This window comes from Vollenhovia emeryi, unplaced genomic scaffold (assembly GCF_000949405.1).
Source record: "Vollenhovia emeryi isolate VEMERY1.0 unplaced genomic scaffold, V.emery_V1.0 DF939364.1, whole genome shotgun sequence".
In the NCBI taxonomy this organism is placed as follows: Eukaryota; Metazoa; Arthropoda; class Insecta; order Hymenoptera; family Formicidae; genus Vollenhovia; species Vollenhovia emeryi.
This window is the reverse complement of record NW_011967002.1, coordinates 32,597-53,638: the sequence shown is the minus strand read 5'-3', so window position 1 is coordinate 53,638 and position 21,042 is coordinate 32,597. Positions and strand designations below refer to the sequence as shown.

Here is a 21,042-nt window from a genome sequence, read left to right as displayed (position 1 = left end):
GCGATCGCCGCCCGCGCCGCGCTCCCCGCCGAGCCATAGTTTTTTTCCACCACGGTGTATCTCGCGCGTCGCTCCACCTCCCGCTCATCGATCGATTTTCTTAAATGCCTTCCGAGTCCGGCCTACCGTCTCCTGCATCCTCATTCGCTCAAACGTGTAAATTAATTACTCGATAACTATTGTTACTTTGTACCGCGGTACATGATATTTCTCCTTAGTTTAACCCAATCTACCACTATTTTCAAGGTGGCTACTTTTGCATCAGACACCCTGTATAGTATACCATTCAAACAGATCCGTTAATAGCAGTTGTTGTAATAATGTGTCTCTCATCCCATCCCACCACACTTTTTTTCTCCTTTGTGATCTGTAATTCTATATAATCTTCTGCCATTAGTATTAAATAATGAATTGAATGATTAAGTAAAGTTGGAAATGTATCAAGATAATTACTATAAGTAAGAAAGTTTCTTACTATAAGAAAGTTTCTTACTATAAGTAAGAAAATGACGTAATTTATTATATTGAGAATAAGACAAGCACTACACTTTTCAATATATACAATTTCACTTTGTTAATTTTTTTTAATTATCTGAAGTTACAAATTGTTGTGTTGTTTTCGCAAGAAGCTAAAGTATTAATAAGTAAGTAAGACATTTATCAAAACTAAATGCCTTAAGAAATGTTCTACGTTTTATATCAAATTAATATAAAACATAAATGACTTAGAAACCACTTATTTCGAAATAATTATCTAGTGAGATACATTTAAAAATATATAAACTTTGTATTCCAACTGGTCTTTAAAATATGCTATTAAATTTGTTAATTGTGCGTTAATTGACATATTTATATAAAATGAAAATCAATTAATTTGAGCAAAAATGATTGTATTTAACTACATTAAAGTGACTGGGATATTTGAAAAGTATTTGGAACTAAATTGCTCTACAGAAATTGTCATAAAAACTATGCAATCTTTGTTTGACGTACTACTTATTAGGAAATTATTTTTAAAATATTTTAATTGTTATTTAAAATGGTACTACATTTAATTTTTGCATACAATAAATGGTTAAATTTAAAAGAGCAGTAATTTAATTAAATTTTAACAAATACCTGTAACCTGTAACCTGTAACAAATTCTCTTACGATTCTTCCAATTACACTCATTCCATCGCCTCTAACTTCATCATTACATCGCTTAATCTTTATTTAACATTACTTAATAAAATTCTAAGCATATTCCACTTGAATAATTTGAGATATATTTATTTGCAAATAACATATTCAATTCAACACAATTATATCGTGTTCTATAAAAAATTGCATTATACATATATTGAAAAAAACTACAGGTATGTTTCGTTCACGTTTTCTATCACCGCCTCGTTGTATGCAAAACAGATATATAACCAACGGATGTTTTCAGTAACTAAAAACATATTTTTTTATGATAATATACTTGTAATTTGCATTTGTACAATGTAAGATTAAGAAGTGAATAATAATTAAATTTAAGATAACACATACACAATAAAAAATTCAAATTTTATATACATACGTGTACATTAAAGTATAATATGAGTGCGATAAACTTCAATCAAATTTGAATGACACTAGATGATATTTTAACATACTTAATATAATTGATTAAATCAAAGAAGAAAATATCTTACACCGCAAAACGTGGCCATTGTAACTGGAGATATTTTTCCAACAGTGAGATAAATTGGTTTAGAACCTCTTGTCATTAAGAATAACAAATCTTCTGTAACTTTTGGATCCATGGTGTACCATTCATTAGTGTATGCCGCATAATATATTTTATTACACTTGAAAATATCAAAAATACTTTTAATTGCTTATCATTACATGTATACAAGATCTTATATCTAAATAAAATGAAGTTATTGCCATATAATAGGCCACAAAGTTATTATGTAACATTCCATTTGCAATAAAATGCTGAAATAAAAAAAAAATAACTAACCTGGGCCACCAAAATCTCGCCGAGAACACAATATAGGCACATGTGTACAAATATATTAAAAACAGTGGACACGAAATATATTAAGTTAATAGCTGACATATTATTTCCTTCGATGAATAGCTAATTAATTTATGAAATAAATAAAGAGATGTTCTTATTAATAATATACTATTTGATTATATTATTAAAACGTCGTAGCAATTTCTGGATCGGAGTACATTCACTATGATCATATACATTATATGTTTTATTTTCCAAAACAATTTACACAAATGTGTTTTTTTCTAAACTTTTAAATACTCACGTTGATCAGCCGATATCCATAAAAAGCAAAAAGTATGGCAAAATATATAAACAAACAGAGAAGTATTACGTTATACGTATCTTCAATAATACTAATAGCTCTATAAAAGATATTTCATGTAATTTATATCCTCGACCATATAATTCATCTAGAATATATACATATATTTTGTATATGTTTTCTTACGAATAACAAACCTAAGCAAAGAGTTATGTTTTGCTACACAACATCTTAACACTTTGTGGCAATTTATGTATTTATCCAAACATTGCAAACGTTTTTTAATAATCTCCAACTGACCACATATATGAAAAATCAAAAGACTGAGGAAATTGTCGACTCCGGTATAAACCATCATGCCAATAGCTAAGTAGATGCTTTGACTAATGAATGTCAGTTCGTATTGTGGTCTTTTGGTTACATCGTAAACGTAATAGGATTGGTAAGGCAGTGGTTTTCCTGGGTCAGTAATATTTGGAGTCAATCTCATTGTCATTCCAAAAACAGGTAGTCCGACCATAAAGAAGTACTGTAATCCCATTATGCAGTAGGAACAAATGTTAATTTTCCGTGCTGTTCGCGCTCTTTGGATCATCAAGTTTCTTTCTTGATCACTTTTCAACTTTATCCAATCCTTCGCGATCATATTCATAATCGGAATAATAGCTTAAAAATAAACAATTTTATGCACATTTTACAGCGTTGCTAAATTAAAATATATTAAGTTCAATCCTAAACAGTAAAAGGCAGAACAAAATTAGAACAGCATTACATAAACAACGTTTTCATAATTTTTCAAGAAAAATTATATTATCAATATATTATCTCTACCAAAAATTATCAAGCATGGTCTCTACCTTCTTTTTTCCACCGAAAAATTATAATTCTAATCGCACAACTTATTATTGGTAAAGTAAATTGTAAATTATCTAACATGAGTAAAGTGTCTCCGAAAATTTTTATCAGGGAGTGAATAGAGGGGATAATCAAGCCCATTAATCCCAGCCAAGCTATCATCATTCGAAAATTGCACATCAATTTCTCTCGACGATTTCGTGCGATCTTAGGCCAAAGTCCAATCAAATTTAAAGTGAAACGATTGAGTTTCACCGCCCATTCGAAATCTACCTGCAGAAATCTTGAGTCCAGAACTTGTAATAAGATTACATAATTCTAATATAACATACTCCAACAAACATAATTATAATTAAACTGCGTGTAATAGTTTAAAATACAATCTTCATGATACAGAAAATAGTAATTAATTATTAAAAAGCCATGATTGATTTCAAGTTGTTGCATTTAGATGTAACTAATGTTGTTAGATATAACAATAATATAGTCATAAAAGGCAACAACAGATGCAAATACAACTTACTGCATGAGGCAATAATCTAGAAGTTTTGTTAATAGTAAAATAATGAGCTATGGATTGCAATTGTGAAATAATGTCACTACTTGTATAAAATTAAAAAATAAAATACTACAGAACTATAAGCACCTTGGTATCCGTTATATTTTGGACTTTTCATGTCCACTGTTATCTAAAGACTGGCGTCTATTCCTCTATCATGAATCGACGTTACCTCTTGTGCAGTAAAGAACATTTCTTGCGCATGCTTACAATTTTAGGTACTTCCCGAAAGTATCGAACGATCAACCAGCAACACAGTATTTTAAATATTCTGCTTCTACTTTTGTTTCAAATTTTTGTCAAGTTTCCAACACCGCTCGTCACGCAAAACATGTGTGAATAAAAAATTACGCGATAACAGGTGGCTGTGTTTGACGCAAAAAAGTCTACGTAAGTGCACCAGTTACATTCCCACGCTTCTATAATCCTCTCTTGCTTATAACTCTTGCTTATAGCAGTAGAGTATATCGAGCATATCGTACACTACTGGTTTTGAAAATAAATTTACAAAAATGGTATTGTTTGTTCTCATTGTTCGAGTTTTTCAAGATACATGCAAAACATAAAAATGTACTGGAAGGTGAGTATTTTGATTTGTACCATTACTTAAAAGAATCCTTAACTTATTCTAATCAACAAATGCATTGAAATATATTCATTTGTGAAGGATATATTAATATTAGCATAGAGTCGAACTATAAATTTCCATAAACACAGTTGCGTAATGTAGGAAAAAGTTTTTCTCACTTTTTTTTAATCATCTCTCATTGTGTGCAAAACGGATAAATGACCGACTGACGTTTTGACCAACTGAAAAACATATTCTGATAATAATACTGCTAACCCATTAAGTTTAATAAATAAAAAAATACGACATATAAGATTAAGAAGCACCAAGTACTATTAAATAACGAGACTGGTGCATGGCAAAAGCGTGGTTTATTATTACAATATTGTAACTGAATTGTTATTTTCTTCTTCTATCTATGTATATGCCATTGCATACGAAGTTTCCATTGTTGGAAACTGCTGCAGTTCATATGTCAATCTCTTCAGCAACGCCGCTGTTTTCTCCTTTATCTTATCCACTGTCCGAAAGTTAATTCAGTAGTGAGAACAACACGTAGATTCTTCATCACGGCAATGTTCCAGCTCACAATGGTTTGTCCTTAAAGCAGTTTCTGATAAGAGGATCTCAGGGCTGGACCACTTCCTTTGCCCGCTGGATTTAGCTTTGTGTGACTTTTACCTGTTTCCTAAGGTAAACTTTACGTTGAAGGGAACTCATTTTCAAACTGAAGACGAGGTAAAGGAGAAAACGGCGGCGATGCTAAAGGAGTTGACACACGATGGCCTGCAACACCGTTTCAAATAATGGGAAATTCGCATGCAAAATTATAATAATCCACATTTTTGCTACCAATCTCGTTCTTTAATAGCCACACCTCATATATGTGTATGTGAAATAAAGAATTCATATTATATACATATGTATAATAAAACATAATTGCATAACAAACTTCACAGTATAGTTAGTGAATTATACAGGGTGTCGGATTCGATTTGGACCACTCCAAAGATTATAGTAGATTGGGTCAAACTGAGAAGAAAAGTTACGAGTATATAACATTTTACAAAATCCGTAATTATTATCGCGTAATTAAGAAAAACGTCTGAGCCAATAAGTGCACGGAGAAGCGGAAGGCCGGACTCGGCAGACATGCAAAATGGTGTATCTGTTGACATCTCTCAAGATCCCATAGCGAGAAGTGGAGTCACGCATCGATCGATGAGAGACGTCGGCGAGCGGGGAGCGGTGAGCGGGCGAACAGCGCGCAGCGAGCGAACGCGCGACATATGACATCGCGCCGAAAAAGTTTTTCTGGTGGTAGGAGAATAATACACCATTTTGCAAGTCTACCGAGTCCGGCCTTCAGCTCCTCCGTGCACTTATTGGCTCAGACGTTTTTCTTAATTACGCGATAATAATTACAGATTTTGTAGAATGGTATATAACTTTTCTTCTCAGTTTGACCCAATCTACTATAATCTTTGGAGTGGTCCAAATCGAATCCGACACCCTGTATAGTATACCATTCAAACAGATCCGTTAATAGCAGTTGTTGTAATAATGTGTACTCATCCCATCACACTTTTTTCTCCTTTGTGATCTGTAATTCTATATAATCTTCTGCCATTAGTATTAAATAATGAATCGAATGATTAAGTAAGGGTGAAAATGTATCAAGGTAATTACTATAAGTAAGAAAATGACGTAATTTATTATATTGAAAATAAGATAAGCACTACACTTTTCAATATATACAATTTCACTTTGTTAATTTTTCTTAATTATCTGAAGTTACAAATTGTTGTGTTATTTTCGCAAGAAGCTAAAGTATTAATAAGTAAGTAAGATATTTATCAAAACTAAATGCCTTAAGAAATGTTCTACGTTTTATATCAAATTAATATAAAGCATGAATGACTTAGAAACCACTTATTTCGAAATAATTATCTAGTGAGATACATTTAAAAATATATAAACTTTGTATTCCACCTGGTCTTTAAAATATGCTATTAAAGTTGTTAATTGTGCGTTAGTTTACATATTTATATAAAATGAAAATCAATTAATGTAGGAAAAAATGATTGTATTTAACTACATTAAAGTGACTGGGATATTTGAAAAGTATTTGGAACTAAATTGCTCTACAGAAATTGTCATAAAAACTATGCAATCTTTGTTTGACGTACTACTTATTAGGAAATTATTTTTAAAATATTTTAAATTGTTATTTAAAATGGTACTACAATTAATTTTTGCATACAATAAATGGTTAAATTTAAAAGAGCGGTAATATAATTAAATTTTAACAAATACTTGTAGATTCTCTCTCTCTCTCTCTCTCTCTTACGATTCTTCCAATTAAACTCACTCCATCGCCTCTAACATCATCATTAAATTTAATCATTAACTTAATCTTTCGTTAACATTATTATTATTTAACAGAATTATAGGCATATTCCACTTGAATAATTTATTAATGTAACGGGATATAATGGAGTTTCACGGCCCCGAAGGAACAACTTAGCTTTGAATATATCTCTCTACTTTTAATCAGGATATAAGGGAGAACACATCCTCTTTCTTACACTGTACGCACGCCACTCTCGACGCTTCCACTAGCACTACGCTCATGTTGATTACACTGTAGCTTAACTAAAATACGCTTTTGTCTCACAAGTATAAAATATCTCTTAAAAGACAAACAGTTCTTATTTGAAATCTTTTTAATAAAATATACTGTTTCTTCTTGTTCTTAAAAGCTTATTAACGTAACTGATTCAAATACATCGTTTTTCATTAAAATCAAATAACTAATTGTTGATTCTACGATCCATGAAAAAGATATTTATAAACCACGACTTAAGTTTGAACTTGATTCCATTCATTATTCAATAGATACTTTCAAATATTTTCAAATTCTGCGGTGAAAATTATCTCGTTGTATGTAAAACGGATATATAGCCAACAGACGTTTTTACTAACTGCAAAATACATTTTTTATTAATATTAGTAATATATAATATAAGTTTAAAAAATTAATATTAAAACTTAATAATAACCAAAGATAAAATAAAACAAATAATGCAAATTTCATATATTAAAATATATACATATAAATGTTAAAAAAATATAAAAGCTCAGTGCCTAATACATTTTAATATACCTAATAATAACTGTCAAGCATTATAATAACTTACACTGCAAAACGTTGCCATTGTCACAGGAAATACTTTTCCAGCAGTAAGATAGATCGGTTTGGAGCCTCTTATCATTAAAAGCATTAAGTTTTGTGTTACTTTTGGATTCATGCAGTACCATTGATTACTGTACACCGCATAATATATGTTATTACACTTGAAAATATAAAAGTATCTTTAATCGAACATTATTACACATTCTAATAATTGCACAAAAGTTAATTGTTAATTATAAATTAATTATAAATAATACAGGCCCGTGAAATTTTAGATTTTATTACAAAAGCTTAGTTAGAAAAGGAAAAGTATAGGTGGGAGTATAGCTGGAATAATGCTGTAGCCAAATTCGTTTTCGGCGTTCAAAAATCTATCAGATTTATCTACTCTACTTTTTGTTTTTGATCTTCGCAGGTCTGTGTAATTATTATAAATAATTATAAATTAATTAATACACTAGTCTGACTAGTCGAACTTATACTCACAAACTAATAACTTTTTTATTTCTAATTCCATTGCAATATTAATCTACATATATTTTCAGTTTCAGAAGAATTTACGTGCAACGTTCGTAATATGTGGTTATCCGAATGAGATTACATGAAGTCGTAAACAATTTAGTTATGCATTATAAAGTACAAAAATTACTATTAAGTTTTTAATACATGTGACAATATTAGATTCAATACATCATACATTAAATACTTCTTGAATAAATTAATTACATGCTATTATGTAGCATATTGTGTGTGTTAATTATATTATAATATTTATAGTATTTACATGATATTGATTATGCAACATAAAATTTATTTAACTTATACAGGAAAAAAGAGAAATATTCGACTAACCTGAGCAACCAAAATCTCGCCAAGAGCACAGTATAAGCACATATGTGCAAATATATTCATCACGGTGGATGCGAAATAGATCAAGTGTGGGAATGATATATCAGTTCCTTCGTCAAATAGCTAATTAATTTATAGTATAAGAAAAATATTTGATTTTTACATTTGACTACTATTAATTCAAATTTATAATAAAATATTATATAAACATTGAAGTATTTTCGGTAAAATGTAGAAAATGCACAGTATATTTCATAAGTTATTTTTTCTCATTTTAAGAATTAATTTGCTCAAACAAGTATTTATATGTACTTCAAAATACTTACGGTCATTATCCGGAAACCATAAAAAGCGAAGAGTATCGCGAAATATATAAATAAGAAGAGTAGAATAACATTATACGTATCTTCAATAATGTCAATGGCTCTATAAAAGATGGTCTGTGTATTAGACACATAAAAATGGAGTATTGCTCACAATTATATGAATTAAATTAATATGTAAATATCAAACCTAAGCAAACGCGTGTGTCTTATTATACAATATTTTAATTTCTCGTAAGAATTTACATATTTATCCAAATTTGATAAATGGTTCTTGAGAATCTCTAATTGGCCACATATATGGAAAACCAGCAGTCCGAGAAAATTATCGATTCCGCTGTAGGCCATCATGGCAACAATAATATAAATAGATTGACTAATAAATGTCAGCTCGTACAGTGGACTTTTTGTTACGTCGTAAATGTAATAAGTTTGTAGAGGCATTGGTCTCCCTGGGTCAGTAATATTGGTCGTGTTTCTCATCGATATTCCGAAGCAGGGCAGAATGATAAGGAAAAAACATCCTGTTCCCATTATACAGTATGCGAAAGTAATAATTATGCGCGCACTTCGTGCCCTTCTGACCATCACGCTTCTCTCTTGTGAAGTTTTCGACTTTACCCAATCCTCTACTATCATATTCATGATTGGTACAATAGCTTAAAAAATGTTAATATTAAAAACTTTCAGAACACTTAACAGATAATTACTGGAACAAAATAGGATCTATTACAAGTTTAGTTATAAGCGATAAAAAGTAAAGATTCTTTTTCGTTAAAAAATCTATAGTACTATAGATTATGTACTATAGATTATGCAGGAAAAAAAATATTAAACTCGTAATGTGCTATTTTTATTGTATCATATAAACCTATTCGTGGATATTATCTACATATTCTACATAAATGTGATTACTTCATCTTTGAAAAAGTATATTCATATAACATTTTTAGTCATTTTCTTTTAATATGTTTATATACATAACAATTAAATAATTGGGTTATGTAGATTGTGTAATAGTTTTATTTTAAATTCTGTATTAGTTTAATTAAAAACCCTAATTAATATGTGATATTTTAAATAAAAAACATGTACATATTGCACTTGGGTTTTTGAAAATTTATGAAAATTCATTAACACAGTTCAGTTTTCGTATAAAAATAAAATATTCTATATATGACTAAATTCTTTTACATAAAGAAATTTCCTACTTTAGAGCATTAATATATTATACATTTTTTAAATGTTATGCACACACGCACACGTATACATAGAACATAATATTTAAATTTTATACATTATTTCCCGCATTATATAATTTAGATAAACAGCCGAAAATTGTATTTGTGTACCTTCTTTTTTCCACCAGAAAATTACGATTCTTATTGAGCAACTTAGAGTTGGCAGAGCATATTGTAAATTATCTAGCATTAATATAATGTCTCCAAAAATTCTTGTCAAGGAATGTATAGAAGGAATAATGAGACCAAGCGTCACACCCAAAAAGGTGGCGAGAACTCGAAAATTGCACATTAATCTTTGTCGTGAATTGTGTGCGGTTTCAGGCCAGAGCCCAATCAGATTTAAAATCAAACGATTTAGTTTCACCGCCCATTCAAAATCTACCTGCAGAAATCTTAATAAGTCTTAAGTTAAAAAGATTAAAAAGATTAATTTCATCAATTTCTAACACGCACAGAAACACACAAGATCACGCTGAAAATTGCAAATATTAAATATTATATAAAGAAATAAGCTAAAAATAATATCTATTTAAAACTCTTCACATTTTATCATTACTTAATAATGATTATAAAAAGATAATTTAAAACTTTCGAATACTATTATTAGTCGCACAAACTGTAATGAAAAAAAAAATGTTTCCACCAGAATTGTATTACGATTCTCTCAGTTACAATTACAGTGAAAATAAACACCTCGGTATCCGTTATATTTTAAACTTTTCATGTCGAATGTTGTCTAAAGACTGACGTCTGATTCCCTTTTGTGAATCGATGTCACCTCGTACTCAGTAAGAAGCATGTTTCGCGCATGCTCACAATGATAATATTCGAGAGAAACGATACGATCAATTTACACAAAGTAAGTGAGATATTAAATATTCTGCACCCTCGTGTAAAGTTGTCGTTACTTCGGTACTAAATATCGCAGAAAACATTCGAACAGAAAATTTAGTAACAGGTGGTTAGGGGAAAAACAGTCATACGTACGTTCCCGTCGTTTTCCCATACTTCTATAATCAGCTATAGCTTATAACTATAGTTAGTAAATTATATACAATACCATTGATACATATCTGTCAAGATATATTTATGTGCAAATAACATATTAATTTCAAAACAATAATATCGTGTTCTATAAAAAATTACATTATATAATAAAAAAAATTTTAGGCGTGTTTTCTTGACATTTTCTATCACCGCCTCGTTGTATGCAAAACAGATATATAACCAACGGATGTTTTCAGTAACTAAAATCATATTTTGTAATGATAATATACTCGTAATTTGCATGCGTACAATGTAAAACTAAGAAGAAAATAATAATGAAATATAAGATAACACATACACAATAACAAAATTCAAATTTTATATACAGATATTAAGGTATAATATAAGTGCTACAAACTTTAATCAAATTTGAGTGACGCTACTATATTTTAAAATAATAGTTTAAATCGGACAAGAAAATATCTTACACCGCAAAACGTGGCCATTGTAACTGGAGATATTTTTCCAACAGTGAGATAAATTGGTTTAGAACCTCTTGTCATTAAAAGTAACAAATCTTCGGTAACTTTGGGATCCATGGTGTACCATTCATTAGTATATGCCGCATAATATATTTTATTACACTTGAAAATATAAAAAAAACTGTTAGATGCTAAGCATTATATGTATACAATATTTTATATCTAAATAAAATGAAGATAATGCCATATAATAGGCTAGAAAGTTATTATGCAAAATTCTATTTGCAATAATTCTGTAATAAAAAATATATATGTATATGTATAACTGACCTGGGCCACCAAAATCTCGCCGAGAACACAATATAAGCACATATGTACAAATATATTAAAAACAGAGGACACGAAATAGATTAATTGAACGGCTGACATATTATTTCCTTCGGCTAATAACTATATATTATATGTACGAATAATTAATTTATAAAATAAAGAAATAGATGTTATACTTATTATTAATAATATAATCATATTATTAAAACGTAATAGTAAATTATGCAGTACATTCATTATTAATATATACATACATATTATATGTTTAATTCTCCAAAAATTACTTACACAAATGTGTTTTTGTCTAAACTTTTAAATACTCACGCTGATCAGCCGAAATCCATAAAATGCAAAAAGTATGGCAAAATATATAAATAAAGAGAGAAGTATTACGTTATACGTATCTTCAATAATACTAATAGCGCTATAACAGATATTTCAAATAATTTATATCCCCGACCATATATTTCACATAGAATATATACGTATATTGTATTTGTTTTTTACGAATAACAAACCTAAGCAAAGAGTTATGTCTTGCTACACAATATCTCAACACTTTGTGGCAATCCATATATTTGTCCAAACATTGCAAACGATTTTGAAGAATCTCCAATTGACCACATATATGAAAAATCAAAAGACTGAGGAAATTGTCCACTCCGGTATAACCCATCATGCCGATAGCTACGTAGATGCCTTGACTAATAAATGTCAGTTCGTATTGCGGTCTTTTGGTTACATCGTAAACGTAATAGGATTGGTAAGGCAGTGGTTTTCCTGGGTCAGTAATATTTGGAGTCAATCTCATTGTCATTCCAAAAACAGGTAGTCCGACGATAAAGAAGTACTGTAATCCCATTATGCAGTAGGAACAAATGATAATTTTCCGTGCTGTTCGCGCTCTTTGGATCATTAAGTTTCTGTCTTGATCATTTTTCGTTTTTATCCAATCCTTCGCGACCATGTTCATAATCGGTATAATAGCTTAAAAAGTAAACAATTTTATACTCCAAAGTTAAATCAAAACATTTTTAATTCAATTCTAAATAGGAAAACAACACAAGAGAAAGGAAATTGAAGCAATGTTCCTTTATTGTTTTAAGAAAACTAACATTATAACTTTCAACAAAAAATACTAATTCCGCTATGTACAAAACTTATTGCGTATAAATATTGTATAGCTCAATAACGTTGTGTGTGTGTGTTTAATTTTATGTAACAGTTTGTATGTATATTTGTAAACTCTTACAATTAAAAAAAACAACATAAATATCACAACATAAATTTTTCACAATATCGTAATATAAATAGAAATAAAATAAATGTAGAGGGAGGTCATGAATTTACCTTATTATATAAAATAACTAAACTGCATATATATATTTAAAAAGTAAGTTATTGATATTCAATTTAAAATTGATATTCGACTCTTATATAATTTATTATATTTTAACAGTTTATAAATACTATTAAAAGTGATGTCTACCTTCTTTTTTCCACCACAAAACCACGATTCTAATCGCACAACTTATTACTGGTAAAGTAAATTGTAAATTATCTAACATTAGCAAAGTGTTTCCAAAAATTTTTATCAGGGAATGTATGGAAGGAATGACAAGACAAAGTGTCATTCCAAGCACAGCTATCAACACTCGAAAATTGCACATTAATTTCTGCCATGGATTTTGTTCGTTCTTAGGCCAAATTCCAAGGTAATCTAATGTGAAACGATTTAGTTTCACCGCCCATTCCAGATCTGCAGAAAACTTGATAAGTTCGCAGTTAAAAGAATTACATAAATGAGAACGTAATTATAGCTAAATTAGCCAAATTACCGAGAAGTACAAAAACTTTATTTAATTGAATATGTGAAACATATAGTTTAAAATAATATATTTTTAAACATTTTTTTACTTTTGTTCAATCATGAGGTTAAGGAAACAATAAACGATTAAAGACGAAAATTACTAATCTTAATTTGCCATGGTTACATAGAAGTAAAGTTGTTACAATATATTTAATAACTTTATCTAATATGTCTATAAAAACAATACAACTATACACTGTAAAAAGTGGTCATTCAAAATTTCTGTTAATGGTGGGATAATAAAACATAAATTAATGTTATTACAATTGCTGTCACTTTTTCACACATTGCAAGTAAAATATTTCCTTAAAATTTTTTATTTACAGCTACAACCGTCTAGACTATAAGCACCTCGGTTTCCATCATATTTAGATGTTTCCATGACGAATGTTATCCGAAGACTGACGTCTCTTCCTTCGACAGGAATCGATGTTACCTACTACGCAGCAAAAAATATTGCTTGCAAATGCTTTCAATATTTCTTCTCGAATCAACTTGCAAGGTATTTTTAATATTTTATTTCTCTCACAATTCTTGTTTCAAATTGTCACCGACGATCCTCAAGTAAGACATTGGCGAATAAAAAGTTGCAGATGAATAGTATATTGATGAAAAAAGCACTTATACACATGTTATATTCCCACACTTCTTGCAGAAGCTATAGAATTTTAACTGTGCTTAATAAGAATTTATATTCAACATGTCACACAGTACTTATGATCTCCATTCCTTAATGGGAAAATAAGGTTACAAAAGTGGAAATGTCGTATAATACAATGTTATTAGAAGGTAAGAAATTTCAATTTGTAATAATTATAACAAAGAAATTCGCATAGTTCATGTACTTATGCTATATTACTATACGTACTTATGGATCGTGTGAAGTACAGTATATAATATATTTCATCACACTAAAGAATATTAAAAGTCTATTTAGATAAAAGTGTATCTGTTGTTCTGTAATATTATAAAATTATTTAGTTATTAATTACATATGAAATGAAATTTAGTAACAGGTGGTTAGGGGAAAAACAGTCATACGTACGCACCCGTCGTTTTCCCATACTTCTAGAATCAGCTGTAGCTTATAACTGTAGTTAGTGAATTATATACTATACCATTCAAACAGATCCGTTAATAGCAGTTGTTGTAATAATGTGTACTGATCCCATCACACTTTTTTTCTCCTTTGTGATCTGTAATTCTATATAATCTTCTGCTATTAGTATTAAATAATGAATCAAGGGTTTAAATAAGCATGGAAATGTATCAAGATAATTACTAGTATGAAAATGACGTAATTTATTATATTGAAAATAGACAAGCACTCCACTTTTCAATATATACAGTTTTACTTTGTTAATTTTTCTTAATTATCTGAAGTTACAAATTGTTGTGTTATTTTCGCAAGAAGCTAAAGTATCAACAACTAAGTGAGATATTTATCAAAACTAAATGCCTTAAGAAATGTTCTATGTTTTACATCCAGTTAATATAAAACATAAATGACTTAGAAACCACTTATTTCGAAATAATTATCTAGTGAGATACATTTAAAAATATATACTTCAACTTTGTATTCCAACTGGTCTTCAAAATATGCTATTAAATTTGTTAATTGTGCGTTAGTTTACATATTGATATAAAATGAAAATCAATTAATTTGAGCAAAAATGATTGTATTTAACTACATTAAAGTGACTGTGATATTTGAAAAGTATTTGGAACTAAATAGCTCTACAGAAATTGTCATAAAAACTATGCAATCTTTGTTTGACGTATTACTTATTAGGAAATTATTTTTAAAATATTTTAAATTGTTATTTAAAATGGTACTACATTTAATTTTTGCATACAATAAATGGTTAAATTTAAAAGAGCGGTAATATAATTAAATTTTAACAAATACCTGTAGATTCTCTGTCTCTTACGATTCTTCCAATTAAACTCACTCCATCGCCTCTAACATCATCATTACATCGCTTAATCTTTATTTAACATTATTTAATAAAATTCTAAGCATATTCCACTTGAATAATTTGAGATATATTTATTTGCAAATAACATATTCATTTCAACACAATTTTATCGTGTTCTATAAAAAATTGCATTATACATATATTGAAAAAAACTTCAGGTATGTTTCTTTCACGTTTTCTATCACCGCCTCGTTGTATGCAAAACAGATATATAACCAACGGATGTTTTCAGTAACTAAAAACATTTTTTTATGATAATATACTTGTAAATTGCATTTGTACAATGTAAACTTAAGAAGTGAATAATAATTAAATTTAAGATAACGCATACACAATAAAAAATTCAAATTTTATATACATACGTGTACATTAAAGTATAATATGAGTGCGATAAACTTCAATCAAATTTGAATGACACTAGATGATATTTTAACATACTTAATAGATTAAATCAAAGAAGAAAATATCTTACACTGCAAAATGTAGCCATTGTAACTGGAGATACTTTTCCAACAGTGAGATAAATTGGTTTAGAACCTCTTGTCATTAAGAGTAACAAATCTTCTGTAACGTTTGGATCCATGGTGTACCATTCATTAGTGTATGCCGCATAATATATTTTATTACACTTGAAAATATCAAAAATACTTTTAATTGCTTATCATTACATGTATACAAGATCTTATATCTAAATAAAATGAAGTTATTGCCATATAATAGGCCACAAAGTTGTTATGTAACATTCCATTTGCAATAATGCTGAAATAAATAAAAATATAACTAACCTGGCCCACCAAAATCTCGCCGAGAACACAATATAGGCACATGTGTACAAATATATTAAAAACAGTGGACACGAAATAGATTAAGTTAATGGCTGACATATTATTTCCTTCGACGAATAGCTAATTAATTTATGAAATAAATAAAGAAATGTTCTTATTAATAATATACCATTTGATTATATTATTAAAACGTCGTAGCAATTTCTGGATCTGAGTACATTCATTATGATCATATACATTATATGTTTTATTTTCCAAAATAATTTACACAAATGTATTTTTGTCTAAACTTTTAAATACTCACGTTGATCAGCCGATATCCATAAAAAGCAAAAAGTATGGCAAAATATATAAACAAACAGAGAAGTATTACGTTATACGTATCTTCAATAATACTAATAGCTCTATAAAAGATATATCATGTAATTTATATCCTCGACCATATATTTCATCTAGAATATATACATATATGTATTTTATGTGTTTTCTTACGAATAACAAACCTAAGCAAAGAGTTATGTTTTGCTACACAACATTTCAACACTTTGTGGCAATCTATATATTTATCCAAACATTGCAAACGTTTTTTGAGAATCTCCAACTGACCACATATATGAAAAATCAAAAGACTGAGAAAATTGTCCACTCCCGTATAACCCATCATGCCGATAACTACATAGATGGCTTGACTAATAAATGTCAGTTCGTATTGCGGTCTTTTTGTGATATCGTAAACATAATAGGTTTGCAAAGGCATTGGTTTCCCTGGATCAGTAATATTTGGAGTCAATCTCATTGTTATTCCAAAAACAGGCAGTCCGACAATAAAGAAGCACTGTATTCCCATTATGCAGTAGGAACAAATAATAATTATCCGAGCTGTTCGTGCTCTTTGGATCATTAAGTTTCTCTCTTGATCACTTTTTGGTTTTATCCAATCCTTCGCAATCATGTTCATAATCGGAACAATAGCTTAAAAAGTAAACAATTTTATACATATTTGAAGGCTAAATCAAAACGTGTTCAATTCAATTCTAAATAGTAAAAAACACACGAGAAAGGAAATTGAAGCAATGTTCCTTTACTTTTTCAAGAAAACTAACATTATAGTTTTAAACAAAATATTAATTCTGTTATCTACAAACCTTATTGCGTATAAATATCGTAGAGCTCAATAACGTTTTGTGTGTGTTTAATTTTATGTAACAGTTTGTATGTATGTATATACGAAAATGTTTTTAACTAAAAACTACGTAATTATTATAACTTAAAAATTTAAAAACATACTAATATAATTCCTTGTTTCAATCAAAATAAAATAAATGTTGTTCATGAATTTACTTTATTATATAAATTAAATAAACTACATTTAATAAGTAAGTTATTAAGTGAATTTATTAATATTCTATTTAAAACTAATATTCGACTCTTATATAATTTATTATATTTTAACAGTTTATAAATACTATTAAAAGTGATGTCTACCTTCTTTTTTCCACCACAAAACCACAATTCTAATCGCACAACTTATTACTGGTAAAGTAAATTGCAAATTATCTAACATTAGCAAACTGTTTCCAAAAATTTTTATCAGGGAATGTATGGCAGGAATGACAAGGCAGAGTGTCATTCCAAGCACGGCTATCAACACTCGAAAATTGCACATTAACTTCTGTCGAGGATTTTGTTCGTATTTAGGCCAAATTCCAAGGTAATCTAAAGTGAATCGGTTTAGTTTCACTGCCCATTCCAGATCTGCAGAAAACTTGATAAGTTCGAAGTTAAAAGTATTACATAAACCAGAATATTTATAGATAAATTAGCCAAATTAGTCCGAAAGTTAAAAGTTAAAAGTAAAAGTTAAAAAAATTTATTTAACTGTATATATGAAACATTATAGTTTAAAATAATATTTTTAAACATTTTTACTTTTGTTCAATCATGTATTAAGATTAAGGAAACAATAAACGATTTAAGACAAAAATTACTGATCTCAATGTGCCATGGTTACATAGAAGTAAAGTTATTACTTCTATATTACAATATATTTAATAAGTTTTTCTAATATGTTTTTAAAACAATACAACAATACACTGTAAAAAGTGATCATTCAAAATTTCTGTTAATGGTGGGATAATAAAATATAAATTAATGTTATTATAATTACTGTCACTTTTTCACACATTGCAAGTAAAATTCTTCCTTAAACTTTATTTACTTTATTTATTTACAGCTACAACGGTCTAGACTATAAGCACCTCGGTATCCATCATGTTTAGAAGTTTCCATGACCAATGTTATCCGAAGACTGACGTCTCTTCCTTCCACATGAATCGATGTTACCTACTACGCAGCAAAAAATATTGCTTGCAAATGCTTTCAATATTTCTTCTCGAATCAACTTGCGAGGTATTTTTAATATTTTATTTCTCTCACAACTCTTGTTTCAAATTGTCACCGACGATCCTCAAGTAAGACATTGGCGAATAAAAAGTTGCAGGTGAATAGCATATTGATGAAAAAAGCACTTATACACATGTTATATTCCCACACTTCTTGCAGAAGCTATAGAATTATAACTATGCTTAATAAGAATTTATATTCAACATGTTATACGGTACTTATGATCTCCACTTCTTAATGATAAAATAAGGTTACAAAAGTGAAAATGTCGTATAATACAATGTTGTTAGAAGGTAAGAAATTTCAATTTGTAATAATTATAACAAAGAAATTTGCATAGTTCGTGTACTTATGCTATATTACCATACGTACTTAATAGATATCGAACATTAACGGTTAAAAATATGGATCGTGTGAAGTAAAGTATAATATAATGAATTCAACCTCATTTTATTTTGTTTCTAATCATCTAATAGAATTACCAACACATTTCCATCAAGTTATACAATAAAATCTAAAAATATTTGCCAATAAAGTTTTAATAAAAATACAATTCTTAGTTCATTAAATTCTACAAAATTAATACATTAGAATTAAAAGCCGTAACTTTATCTCAATTTCTAATAACGTCTCGTCGTATGTAAAACAGATATATATCCAATTGAAGTTTTTATTAACTGCAAAATACATATTGTCAGCAATAGATAATTTATAATGTATTAGTAAGAGACAGTTAATAACATAATGAATTTTAGAATCATACAAAATTTTATATGTATAATGTGTGTATGTCAATACATACATGTAAGATGAGAAAGGTATATATAGATATACATAATTTGTATATATGTAAATACAATAAAATATTTATAAATTTTAAATTATTGTAATGTACGATAAATATTATTAAAATAAAATGTCATTCAAGCCTTTTTAGCACAATGATTATAACCAAATACTAAAATATCTTACACTGCAAAACGTGATCATTGTCATGGGGAATATTTTTCCAGCAGTGAGATAAATTGGTTTAGCACCTCTTACCAGTAAAAACAATAAATCTTGTGCGAGTTTTGTATCCACGGAGTACCACTCATTACTGTAGGCTGCATAATATATTTTATCACACTAAAAAATATTAAAAGCCTATTTAGATAAAAAGTATATTTGTTGTTCTTCTCCGTTTAATAAAAATTTTTTAGGTTAATATTAATGATAAAATTTCTGATATAAGTTGATTGAAAATATTATAAATTTCTTTGTATATTATATTTCGATATTAATATTTATTTTCGCTTTAGGCTTATATAGCGATATAAATATTGAAATTTATAATACTGACACCTTTATTCAATAAATCACATAGTAATAATATAAAGCCTGATAGGGACATGTAACAATACAATGTGTGTATTAAAAGTAATAAAAAATGTAAAAAATGTAACTTACTTGGGCAACCAAAAATTCGCCCAGAGCACAATATAGACACATAGTTACAAATAAATTAAAAATCGTAGATACGAAGTATATCAAGTGTGTCAGTGACAAATCATTTCCTTCGTCGAATAGCTAAGGAATTTTACAAGGCACACAACAAAATGCAATTTTTCTAATAAAAACTGTTATAAATATTTTTCATAAAGTATATTATAAATGTAGTAAGAACTTAGATATCATTACATTTTGGTATTTATTTTGGCGTTAAAAATTAAATAATAAGCAAATGGTACCTTTAAGTGTTTGCACACTCACGTTAATTAAACGGAAACCGTAGAAAGAGAACAGCATTGCAAAGTATGCAAATAATGAGAGAAGTGTTATACTGTATGCATCTTTAATAATGGCAATAGCTCTGCGAAAGAAATTCTATGTACTATTAAATGTAAACACTCAAGAACAATCGTATTCTTCTGATGTAGCAGAATAGTGTCAAAAGACAACACAACGACGTTCATTTTAGTCTACTAAATGTCATTATGTTGTCTTCTTTCATTCTGCTATACAGGGTGTCTGATTCGATATGGACAATCCCAAAGATTATAGTAGATTGGGTTAAACTGAGAAAAAAAGTTATATAAAATTTTACAAAATCGTAATTATTATCGGCCGAATTCAGAAAAACGTCTGAGCCAATAAGGCCGGACTCGGCAGCATGCAAAATGGTGTGTTTGTTGACATCTCTGAAAAATCGATAGCGAGAGGTGGAGTCACGCATCGATCGATGAGAGACGGAGGCGAGCGGGGAGCGGGGAGCGGTGAGCGGGCGAACGCGTTCGCTATCGTTTTTTGAGAGATGTCAACAAACACACCATTTT

General features: G+C 28.8%; 6 protein-coding genes and 1 long non-coding RNA gene across 12 annotated transcripts in view; 1 reads left to right on the top strand and 6 right to left on the bottom strand.

Annotated features, from left to right (window-relative positions):
* LOC105558211 (odorant receptor 43a-like) overlaps window positions 1–441 on the bottom strand; it is a 10,897-nt gene extending 10,456 nt beyond the window's left edge. The window contains exon 1 of the mRNA XM_012005797.1: window positions 284–441. The gene's annotated coding sequence lies outside the window, so the exon portion shown is untranslated. The remainder of the gene's footprint in view (window positions 1–283) is intronic.
* An 827-nt stretch (window positions 442–1,268) lies between these two features.
* On the bottom strand, window positions 1,269–3,996 carry LOC105558206 (odorant receptor 49b-like). 4 transcript variants are annotated; one of them, XM_012005786.1, is made up of 7 exons: window positions 3,799–3,996; window positions 3,155–3,421; window positions 2,495–2,963; window positions 2,298–2,397; window positions 1,994–2,113; window positions 1,680–1,835; window positions 1,269–1,435 (listed from the first exon to the last, which is right to left on the bottom strand). In XM_012005786.1, the coding sequence occupies exons 1-7, from the start codon at window positions 3,827–3,829 to the stop codon at window positions 1,382–1,384; spliced, it is 1,197 nt and encodes a 398-aa protein (XP_011861176.1). In that variant the 5' UTR covers window positions 3,830–3,996; the 3' UTR covers window positions 1,269–1,381. The 4 variants fall into 4 exon arrangements, with proteins under 4 accessions (XP_011861176.1, XP_011861177.1, XP_011861178.1 ...); XM_012005787.1 differs by having other exon boundaries at window positions 3,155–3,435; window positions 3,799–3,849; XM_012005788.1 differs by lacking the exon at window positions 3,155–3,421 and having other exon boundaries at window positions 3,799–3,992.
* Window positions 3,997–4,111: 115 nt separating this feature from the next.
* On the top strand, window positions 4,112–18,632 carry LOC105558210. Its single transcript, XR_001008651.1, has 4 exons — window positions 4,112–4,291; window positions 13,887–14,062; window positions 14,216–14,349; window positions 18,558–18,632. It is a non-coding gene; the product is annotated as an uncharacterized LOC105558210 (long non-coding RNA).
* Window positions 5,760–18,628, bottom strand: LOC105558209 (odorant receptor 49b-like). Of its 3 annotated transcripts, none has more exons than XM_012005792.1 (7): window positions 18,583–18,628; window positions 17,810–18,079; window positions 16,828–17,296; window positions 16,629–16,728; window positions 16,325–16,444; window positions 16,012–16,167; window positions 5,760–5,890 (listed from the first exon to the last, which is right to left on the bottom strand). In XM_012005792.1, exons 1-7 carry the CDS (start codon window positions 18,611–18,613, stop codon window positions 5,822–5,824), a joined length of 1,215 nt encoding a protein of 404 aa, XP_011861182.1. In that variant the 5' UTR covers window positions 18,614–18,628; the 3' UTR covers window positions 5,760–5,821. The 3 variants fall into 3 exon arrangements, with proteins under 3 accessions (XP_011861182.1, XP_011861184.1, XP_011861183.1); XM_012005794.1 differs by lacking the exon at window positions 5,760–5,890 and adding an exon at window positions 14,649–14,764; XM_012005793.1 differs by lacking the exon at window positions 5,760–5,890 and adding an exon at window positions 15,518–15,774.
* On the bottom strand, window positions 6,994–10,276 carry LOC105558207 (odorant receptor 43a-like). The gene is made up of 6 exons (XM_012005790.1): window positions 10,000–10,276; window positions 8,838–9,306; window positions 8,651–8,750; window positions 8,328–8,447; window positions 7,480–7,635; window positions 6,994–7,263 (listed from the first exon to the last, which is right to left on the bottom strand). The coding sequence occupies exons 1-6, from the start codon at window positions 10,178–10,180 to the stop codon at window positions 7,213–7,215; spliced, it is 1,077 nt and encodes a 358-aa protein (XP_011861180.1). The 5' UTR covers window positions 10,181–10,276; the 3' UTR covers window positions 6,994–7,212.
* LOC105558208 (odorant receptor 13a-like) lies at window positions 10,842–13,968 on the bottom strand. Its single transcript, XM_012005791.1, has 7 exons — window positions 13,912–13,968; window positions 13,180–13,449; window positions 12,209–12,677; window positions 12,015–12,114; window positions 11,691–11,810; window positions 11,367–11,522; window positions 10,842–11,138 (listed from the first exon to the last, which is right to left on the bottom strand). Exons 1-7 carry the CDS (start codon window positions 13,940–13,942, stop codon window positions 11,085–11,087), a joined length of 1,200 nt encoding a protein of 399 aa, XP_011861181.1. The 5' UTR covers window positions 13,943–13,968; the 3' UTR covers window positions 10,842–11,084.
* A 679-nt stretch (window positions 18,633–19,311) lies between the features above and the next one.
* LOC105558205 (odorant receptor 43a-like) overlaps window positions 19,312–21,042 on the bottom strand; it is a 3,702-nt gene continuing 1,971 nt past the window's right edge. The window contains exons 3-6 of the mRNA XM_012005785.1: window positions 20,480–20,579; window positions 20,177–20,296; window positions 19,700–19,855; window positions 19,312–19,404 (exon numbers count right to left, since the gene is read on the bottom strand). Of these exons, the coding sequence (XP_011861175.1) occupies window positions 19,348–19,404; window positions 19,700–19,855; window positions 20,177–20,296; window positions 20,480–20,579 (433 nt within the window). The 3' untranslated portion in view covers window positions 19,312–19,347. The remainder of the gene's footprint in view (window positions 19,405–19,699; window positions 19,856–20,176; window positions 20,297–20,479; window positions 20,580–21,042) is intronic.